This window comes from Dunckerocampus dactyliophorus, chromosome 15 (assembly GCF_027744805.1).
Source record: "Dunckerocampus dactyliophorus isolate RoL2022-P2 chromosome 15, RoL_Ddac_1.1, whole genome shotgun sequence".
Classification (NCBI taxonomy): Eukaryota; Metazoa; Chordata; class Actinopteri; order Syngnathiformes; family Syngnathidae; genus Dunckerocampus; species Dunckerocampus dactyliophorus.
In genome coordinates, this window is record NC_072833.1 from 5,034,542 (window position 1) to 5,044,415 (window position 9,874).

At 44.3% G+C, this 9,874-nt stretch overlaps 1 protein-coding gene across 1 annotated transcript; it reads left to right on the forward strand.

Moving 5' to 3' along the window:
- The first annotated feature begins 895 nt into the window (after nucleotides 1–895).
- Nucleotides 896–4,953, forward strand: pim3 (Pim-3 proto-oncogene, serine/threonine kinase). Its single transcript, XM_054753574.1, has 6 exons — nucleotides 896–1,676; nucleotides 1,762–1,871; nucleotides 1,954–2,004; nucleotides 2,078–2,441; nucleotides 3,193–3,369; nucleotides 3,460–4,953. Exons 1-6 carry the CDS (start codon nucleotides 1,589–1,591, stop codon nucleotides 3,663–3,665), a joined length of 996 nt encoding a protein of 331 aa, XP_054609549.1. The 5' UTR covers nucleotides 896–1,588; the 3' UTR covers nucleotides 3,666–4,953.
- The last annotated feature ends 4,921 nt before the right edge of the window (nucleotides 4,954–9,874 follow it).

Genomic DNA, 9,874 nt, shown 5'->3' on the forward strand with positions numbered 1-9,874 from the left:
TGACTTGAATGGGTAACATTGGATAGCCGCTGGATAATAAACAGTCATATTCATGCAGATGGTTTGTAGGATTTCAATGTGTCATTCCTCCATGCAGTCGCTAAACTATGAATGCATGTTTACAGTTTTGCAGAGATGTACGTTGCGCATTTGTTTAAGAAATCTAGTCTGCACAGTAAGGAATATATAGAGCAACACATGTTGTTTGCATTGCGTGTGGACATTTACATAACTTTGCACTGGGTCGCTCTATGGCAAGATAAGGTTCCCTGGAACTTTCAAACGCTTCTGTTTGGTTAGCGGTAAAAAATACACACGTACAGTACATGCACAGGTTATCGGAGGATGGGGAAGATAAAGAGTGGAAAGTTCACAGTGAGCCAAGGTCATGTCATTATGGAAAAGTGGAAAAAAGCTTGCCCCTCTGGAATTGGACAGCTGGACCTACAAACTTTGGAGTGTGTGACCACTCTTTAACCTATTTTCTTTGTTGTCGGTCATCACTGCACACTCTGGTGTCCAATTTAAGTCCAAAAACATAACACAGTCTCTCACTTTTGGTGTATTTTGAGGCTAGAAATGATTTTTATGGTTCATCTGTGTCCTCTCAATTGTTCCTCACAAGGGCTTACAAGTGGTCCGTGCTTAAAAAAAGAAGTACAGTGCACCCTCCCGAACAAAGAACAGAAGAATACATGTCTATGAGCAATTTGCACTACAAAATGAGCTTTTCTTTTCCATGCAGACTGTGTGTCTCTTGCTGCAGAGCTGCATAAGACAAGAGGATGTGGGGGTGCAAAGAATTCGATGGAGGGAGGGTTGGAGGGTGGGAGGGTGCGTGTGTGGGGTGGGGGCATCCCAAAATTGCCGCCACGTGCGCTCAAATGTCTGCTTTATAACAACAACTTTGACCTGATTGGTCAATAGGCGGAAGCGAGTATTTATATGCGACATCTGATTGGTCGCCGCCTCCGAGTCCTATAGTGAACACAGTGCAAATCTCCCAGACAGGGAATACTTGCGCGTCTCGTACTATAAGAAAGTAGTCCGTGGTATAACTCGATCACATTTCATATAAAAGAAGGGCGTTTGAGTGATATTTTAGTTATTATTTGTATTCAGACGCATGTTTGGTGAAAAGTGGTGGTTATTTGATGATATTGGACGAAACGGTCGGTATGTATTGGTGGCGGAGGGATACGTAACGTCCCACCGCGCGTCAAAATATTGGCTGGGGTAGACCGCGTCAAAGCTCAGACAGCGGCAACTCTTCAGGATAACAACACAACGCGGAGGACGTTTAAAGTACTCCAGTCGGGACTCTTCGTTGTTGTTGTTTCATCCTGGGAAGATCGTTGTTTTTTTTTTACTGGAACTACCCCCGATTCGAGAAGCAGCTTTAATGTCGGTTTTCGGGCAACGGCGTGCGACTTTACGGTCGTGACACGCGTTGAACGGGCGCGGTGCGTCCACTGCTGGACGCTCCACACCACTATTTAGACAGCGCCCGAATCCCCCAAGTCTTCAATAGTGCTTATTTATTTGAAACCGCCTTGGAATCACTACTACCGGCTTTTTTTCCTCTAATATGTTGCTGTCAAAGTTTGGTTCATTTTCGCACATTTGCAACCCTTCAAGTATGGACCACCTGCCAGTGAAAATCCAGCTTCAGTCTGGTGGGTATAACCGTCTTTCTTCTACAAAGACATAAAAGAGGTCGCTTAACGGCTAACGTGGAGCTAAATATGTCCTCCCCAACAGTCAAAGCGGAGAAGGAGCCCTTCGAGAAGGTGTACCAAGTGGGCTCGGTGTTGGGCAGCGGTGGCTTCGGGACGGTGTACGCCGGCAGCCGGCTCTCTGATGGCGCACCGGTACGTCTTTTACATGAATGAAGGTTAAACGCTAACTATGTCCGAATTTATTCACGGGGCTTTTTAAAAATTATTTTTCCAGGTTGCGGTAAAACACGTTGCCAAGGAGAGGGTGACCGAGTGGGGTTCACTTGTAAGTATTTGTTTTGGTTCTGTCTGCGGTCTAATCCTTGCGTAAAAACTCATGGATTCCCCCTCCCACCCAGAACGGAACCATGGTGCCGCTGGAGATCCTCCTGCTCAAGAAGGTCAGCTCGTCTTTTCGCGGAGTTATCAAATTGCTGGACTATTACGAGCGAGCAGACGGCTGGCTGATAGTCATGGAGAGGCCGGAGCTCGTCAAGGACCTGTTCGACTTCATCACGGAGAAGGGCGCCCTGGACGAGGACACCGCCAGAGGGTTCTTCCGCCAGGTTTTGGAGGCGGTGCGGCACTGCTACAGCTGCGGCGTGGTGCACAGGGACATCAAGGATGAGAACCTGCTTGTGGATCTTCGCACCGGGGAGCTCAAGCTTATTGACTTTGGCTCCGGGGCGATTCTCAAGGACACAGTGTACACCGATTTTGACGGTAAGCTACTTCCTGTTTATCGTGCATGATGTTTGCCCTTGATGGCACTATATTCTGACGCGGAGGCGTTCACAAAGCCTGTGACGCAGTCCTATGTTTTTGGTGGAGGGTCGAGGTGGGCGATACTACACGTTTTTGCTTTTCGATCCAATACCAAGTAAACAGAGGGTCAGAAACACCGATACCAATATCGATGCTTTTTCCTTGATCAGTTGAATGATTTGTGATTTTTGCCTTTAATTTGTTGTTGATGATCATAGAAGGCATAAAAAAGTATCAACTTACTTATTTTTGAATATTTAACAATGTAAGACAATGTAGCAATCTCAAGAACGTACTAAAATGATACAACCGTTGGTACAAAATGAAGTCAACTCCATGAAATAATGAAAGAAAAGCAAAGACTGCTATTGGCTGTTGGAGTTTCGAACAATATGAGAGTATATTTGAATAGAGATTAGTCAAAATGAATGCTAGACTACCCTGGTATAGCCAATATCGATATTTGTATCGATTCACCCACCTCTAGGGCTTTTATGTATTTCAATAATAAACTCGTGGAGTCATACTGTGCGGGAAGCGAACGCGGGCTGTGAGTCACACACAGTGCCACGTAACATCTGTTTGTTGTGAAACCGGAGCCTGGGGTCATGTGACCGGGATCACGTTCCCTTCCCTGAAGGTTGTTGTTGTTGGGTCATGTGACCTAGCGTTTTCCACTTTGTCATGCCCATTTGTGTCGTGTTTGCAGGCACCAGAGTGTACAGCCCACCCGAGTGGATACGCTTCCACAGGTACCACGGCCGCTCCGCCACGGTGTGGTCGCTCGGTGTGCTGCTCTACGACATGGTGTGTGGAGACATCCCCTTCGAGCAGGACGAGGAGATCCTCAGAGGGAGGCTGTACTTCAGGAGGAGGGTTTCAATGGGTAAGTGTTGACTCTGTCGCCCCCTAGCTGCAGCGGACAGTATCGCAATAGCAGGAGCATGTCATTTCATTGGTCTCTTCATTCCTCCAGAGTGCCAGCAGCTGATCAAATGGTGCCTGGCCCTGCGCCCCTCCGATCGCCCCACACTAGAGCAGATCTGCGACCACCCCTGGATGAGGAAGACCGCCGCTGAGGCCCCCCAGTCCGCAGAGGAGCCGGATGCCGGCGACATCCGCCTCAGGACCATCGACACTGACTCCTCATCGAGTACAACCTCAAGCAAGGAGAGCCTCTGAGGACGGCTCTTGCTGGACTGAAAAGACTCTGGGGGTCTGGAGCCCAGCTGGCCGATCCTTGGCCAGGAATACAATTTAATTTTCCTCTTTTGTAGGGAATTTTTTCTAATTTATTACTGTTTGTTGTTGCTTATCTTAACCCCCCCCCAAAAAAAACTCCTTTTCTTTCATTCAGTTCTAAAAAATACTTGTTTCCTAAAGTGGAACATTTATGCTGTTTGGGCGGTCTTACCAGCGCTATTTATTCACCCCCTCCCTTAACTTGTTTGTGTTAGTAGGCTGGTATATGCAGCTGGCAAGGCCTTCCTATTCAGATATGGCTGCTCTCATAGAGCTTTGGAGAAAACCTTTTTTTTTTTATTATTTAATTTTTTGATTTTGGAGTGCCTTTTTTTGGAAAGCTGCTTTTCTGGGGGGGCTTTCATCTCATTTCGGAGTAGCCCGCGGTTTGTGCGCCAAGCTTGACAGGCTGTGATAGCATTAGAGAGGGGGAGGTTCCCAAGAATGGAATACTTGAAACACACACATATATAACTCTATCACTCTTCGAAGCTGCTCACTCACTCTATAGCCTGAACAGGTGTTTTTTGCAAACTGGATCCTGTCTTTTTCTGAATGTCTTATCAAATGTCAACACACATACACCTCCACCCCGCTCTGCCTTTTCTCTCCCGTTTGCCTCCCGCCATCTCACTGCTTGACACTTCATGGCCCCCCACCCCTGGTGTTGTTTCGGGGGCTTGTTTGGGGTGTGAAATGCACAATCAATGCAATATTCATGATGTTTTTTGGGGCAAATATTGTACAGCGTGTCCCCCCCTTCTCTTTTTAGTGTGTGTATATTTTTCCTCCTCATTTTCATTTAATTTATTTGTAACATTTAGACATTCCACAATCTGTGGTTATTTATTTATTTATTGTCTATGCTTAAACCCCCCCTTTTCTTAAAAAAAGATTTTTGCATATCCTACTTGGCCTTTAGTTTGCATTCCTATAACTTATTTTTACATATCGACAATGTTTTTTTTTTTGAGATGTGGAGGATGCACTGACAATTGTCGATGTAAACAGAATAAAACAAGTTTACTTAAATTTGAAAGAGCATTTGAATGTTATTTAACTACTGGTAGCGTTGAATGCCATCCATCTGGTTTCTTTACTTTCAAGTTGGAAAACAAAACAATGGCAGTTTTCACACAGCCTCAGTTGAGTGACACCTCGGGGCTCTGACGAATGATTATTGCTATTTTTTATACTAAATTTTCAATTAAACTCCCATTTTTATGTACAGACTTAACTGTGGTGTTTTCTTTCAAACCATATTGGGGAAGAACTACGGTCCTTGAATGCAGCACCCTTGGTGACACAGCAGCTCATAATGTAGCTCATGGCGCAGTTCCCCTGTTGTGAAAGTTTTCTTAAAAGCATGACACAAAGGCAGGCATGACCGATGGATAACGATGTGCAGAAAGCGCACTGCTAACAAGAAGCGAAGACTGATGCTGTGTCGAACTGAAGTCGGTGCTGCCCTCTCTGGCCAAGCACTGTCATTTCACCTCAAATGACCGGAAGTGGAACGAACGCTTCTGACCAAATTACAGTGAAGGAATGATGAATATCAGAAAAAGCCCTCAGTTAATTAACCAATAACTTAACTCCTCCCAAGCTAAACTGCTATAAGGAATCCCCCACTCAGTCTGTTCACATCTGTGTTGGCTGCATGCGGCCCAGCTAATCCTCCATTGTCTTTTTTTTTTTTTACATGCAAATGACCGCCATCGTCATTAAAATCCTCTCCACTCTCACTGTGAAATCCTCATTAAGTGTCGCCGGGTGTGCATATGCACCCCCTGCTTTATCTGAGGAGTGGCTTATATCATCAGTCACAACTTTAGGGAGGTCTTCTGTTAACACGCTAATTAGGAACGTATTGACCTGGTTGTAAGATGGTATTTTTTCCTAGAAAACAGACGGGTTGTCTCATGATCAGGGGTTTAAATAAAGATTCAGTCAAAATGAGGGGTGTCTTATATTGTATTTAGGTCACTATAGTAAATCATATGGAAAATATGCAAATAAAGAGATACAGTATGTATGTAGTTTTTGAAGTCAGTTATGTGCAAGTTAACTTGATTTGAAGTTTTTTTTTAGGTGCAGTGCGTTCTCCGTGTTCTCTCGGCTATCGGAGGATGCGATAGTCGTAGGTGATAAACCGACAGACACAATCGAAAGACGCCAGATGGACCCCTGGCACCCGAGGGGCACCCGGTGGGCGCAGATGGGCCGGTGGGTGTCAACCCACACAGGGCAGCACAAGGCCGGCACGCCAGCAGCACCAAGAACAGGAAAAGACGAGAAGAAGAAGAAGAAGAAGAAGAAGAAGAGATCACACCAGCAGTGCCAGTGTTACTACACTTCACACTAGCGTCTTTGTTTGTGTCCATGCATCTGATGACCCTCCTTTAAGGACACGCTGCCACTACAGTGCATGGCTTTGCATTGGCACATTTGGTTGTTGTATTTCTATGTTCATTGTTATCTGTCGACATTGTGGGGGTAAACGACATCGTTCACCTTTCGCAGATTCGCTGTTTCGCAGATTTTTTTGTCCTTCTTTTTTTTTATTATTATTACAGCATATTAACGCTATCACGAGCCTGTCTCTTTAAGAAGAATTGCATTGTGGGAAGTGGAGTGTCTATCTCTCCCGATTGGCTGTAGACTATTGCCAATCAATCTCCTTTCGTCCTGCAATGTCTCCTGTGTCAGAGCTAGCTTGCTAGCTTGTAAATGAATCTTCAGTCCATCTGCAGCAATATGTTTTAACAAGGATACAAAAACGCTACAATACAACGGAACGGCGCCAGGAAGGATCTGGAAATATCCGTGAGTGACTTAAGAATTTCTTATGTTGATCATTAAAATTCAAACAAAGGTTTGAACATTTCTGAGAGTGTTTAAACAAGAGAGAAATGTGAGAAAATGTTATTGCCTGTCTGAGAAAAGTCTTTCTCTTAAAACATATATAATCAATGTAATAAAAAAAAGAAGTTGGCTATTTTGCGGATTTCACTCATTGCAGGCTATTTTTGGGAAAAATCCCCTGTGATAAACGAGGGAACATTGTAAACTAGCTACTTCCGTCTCTCACCACACGAGGTAGTATAACTACTATGAACTAACTGTTTATTTTGTACTGGTGTCTTAAAAATACGTAATTTTATGTCAAAATGGCTTCTCATTGATTTCAATTTTGCTAATTTCATTTTAACATTTATGTAATTTAACTTTTACAGCCCACCGCACCATCTCAACCACAGAAAAAGTTCAAAACAGTTAGCTTGCATCCAATAATTAGCCATATTGATTACATTAGTGTATATTGTACCCATTTTTTCTGCCTTGTACACCCAAATATATTACTGTAATATCCTTAACTCATGACTTTTACAGCTTGAGGACGTAGCTTCATCATTCTGTCCGCAGAAAAAGGTAGGAAGCGTCCACAAAGTCAGCCATATTGCGTACATTAGCGTATGCAGCGGAACCCTGGTTAGCGTCATTAATTTCTTCCAGAAGGTCTGACCCTAACCGAAACAGACGCTAGCCGAGCCCGTTTTTTTCCCACAAGAAATAATGTTCATCCAACCAGAAAGCCAGAAATGGTAACACAAAGCGCTGTTATGTTCTGTTGTTTGGTGGACCCCAGTTGCAGAGACGAGAGACAGGGAGTTCCAACAAACATGTATACAGTATGTTCTTTAATGTAGTCCAAACAGGTGTAATACAAGGCGACGGGGCAGAAGGCACGCCATGGAGCAATCCAAAAACAAAAAGAACTCCCACGCACGGCAGGAGGAGGCCGCGGTCCACTGGTCAGTAGTCAGTAGAGTCCAAAAATGTGTAGTGCACAACCACAAGAAAAAAGGAAGTAGAATTAAATGGTGGATAAGGAGAACATACCGAAAAAGAGAGGCCACGGAAGACAGCAGCAGCAATCAATTACAGGTGTGCCCAGTGGAACCGCCCCCTGCCAGAGAAGGGAGTTCTGTGGGCAAAAAGAAAGAGGTGGAAAAGGTAGAGACAAAATAATAGGAACAGCAGGCGTGCAACAGGAGAACGTAACAAAGCACGCTTTTTATAGTTTTACACTTCTAGTCTGACATACAAAAAAAAGCAATTGCCGTGCATGTAAATACATATAAATGATGAATGAAAGGAATAAATGAACATTTATGTTGACTTTGATCTTCACGGAAGACGTCCCCAGGGACACACTGTGGCAGCGAGATCAGCCACCACCTCCTTCCTGTTTTGGCACGAGTTGTTTCTTGAATTCAATAGCGTTTCTCACCTTGATGCTGTAACCCTAAACAGAGCCAAAGACGGTCGCAAGTGCCAGCATTTTGATAAAGAAGGCGAGAAACTCTCTTGAATTCAACAATGAACTCATGAAGCCAAAGGAAAATGGTGTCCGTGGGGTGTCTTTGGGAAGAGGAGCCTTCATTAAAGGTAAAAATAAACTTAAGTGTTCATTTAGCCCTTTCATTTGTCATTTATATGCATTCACAATTGTTTTATGCGTGTAAAACTATAATTATAAAACTATAAAAACGTGTTTTGTCTGAAAATTCTTGAGAGTCAACCGCTGCTGGCGTGCAACGTAACTTCCGGTTACCGTTTTGTTCGCTAGCTAAGCGGATACTAAAGCGGCGTTTACACTTGCACCCGTTTTGCCTCCTCAATTTGCAGTGGCAATACGTGACGTTTATTTATTTATTATGGCACGCCTGAAAAGCGCGAAGACCAGTTTGCGCACAGTTTGCTGGAAATGACCACGCTCCCGCACGACTTATTCACCCCCCGTCAAGTCATGTTTACGTCGAGTGCACGACAATAATACGCGCAACGCGTACACATCGTCACCTCAGCTTCTCGAAAGCTGTCGCGGCATTATTTGGTCCCCCTGTGTCCCGCCGCATTGCACGTGACGCCACACAACAGCAGGCATGACCCCTAGCTTCATTCATTCCGATTTGCAAGGGACCGACAGGATGTTGAACGTCAGAGCAGGTGTGGCCTGGGGGCCATTTTTGTCTCGCAGCTCATATTTTATTGGCCCTCGGTGGGAAAAGTTTGGATGCCCCTGGTCCACTTGACACTTGACTTTTCCAAAAAGTATAAACAGTTAGCTTGTAGCCCTAACGCTGGCCCAACTGGGCACTGCACCTCTGTTTCTGATTGTTTGACAGTAGACTCCTAATGAACTGAGATGCTTCTTTAAGGGCTACGTGCTGTGGTTTAAACCTCGTACCTGTGCTGTGTACATGTCTCTGCCCCTGGGGAGGTTGCAAGACTCTCCAATGGGACTTTCCACTGGTTCATTATCCAGGAGAGGAGTACCTGGTTGCCACACCATGAAGGAAACCTTTGTTCTGCGGGAGACGAGACCCTGTGAATGGATGCTGTAAACATGAAGGGTAAGTGTTGGCTTCCAGTGACACACACACACGGAGACACGAAGTTGTCGAGGACACGCGCTCGGGCGCAAACAGATCGTTGAGATGCAACCAAAAAGAACATCTCGGGGATTACCACCACAATTAATAAGTCAAGAGTGAGAGCACATGATTGTGTTATGTGTACGTGTGAGACAACAAACAAAGGAGGGACTGTGTGCAGGAAGTTTCAAATCTCCACCGAAAGATGCCCTGCGGTCATCCGGCATGATGCCGGCTTGGTGATGAAATGCTACTCTATTTTGGGCAATAATTATACTGACAACAACAACATATCTCATTCAAGATGTGAAACTGTGTTTGACCCACATTTACAGGGTTTAGTTCTACAGGATCTCCATTGCAGAAGATGTCACAACATTAGAGAAGGTTCTCGTAACAACTCAGTCCCATCACACACGCGTATGCGCTATCATGGTGGAAAGCTAACATGTTTCAGCCTGTTTTTTCACATCCATACACATTTTTAGATAAAAAAAGTCAACCATTAATAGAAGTAATTCAAGTAATGAGGAAAAACTGATACATTTTAGAGCAAAGATTGAAAAAAAGGACTGAATTGTTATAAATAATTACAATAAATTAGAATAAATTAAATTGGCAAATTTGATCAGACTACATACAAAAATGCACTGGAATAGTAGAAAACTGGCATCCATCCATGCATTTTCTATGCCGCTTATCCTCATT

Coding starts and splice junctions, on each gene's coding strand:
- pim3 (XM_054753574.1), top strand. CDS start 1,589: ATGTTGCTGTCAAAGTTTGGTTCATTTTCGCACATTTGCAACCCTTCA. Junction 1,677..1,761: donor GAAAATCCAGCTTCAGTCTG/GTGGGTATAACC, acceptor CCTCCCCAACAG/TCAAAGCGGAGAAGGAGCCC. Junction 3,370..3,459: donor CAGGAGGAGGGTTTCAATGG/GTAAGTGTTGAC, acceptor TCATTCCTCCAG/AGTGCCAGCAGCTGATCAAA.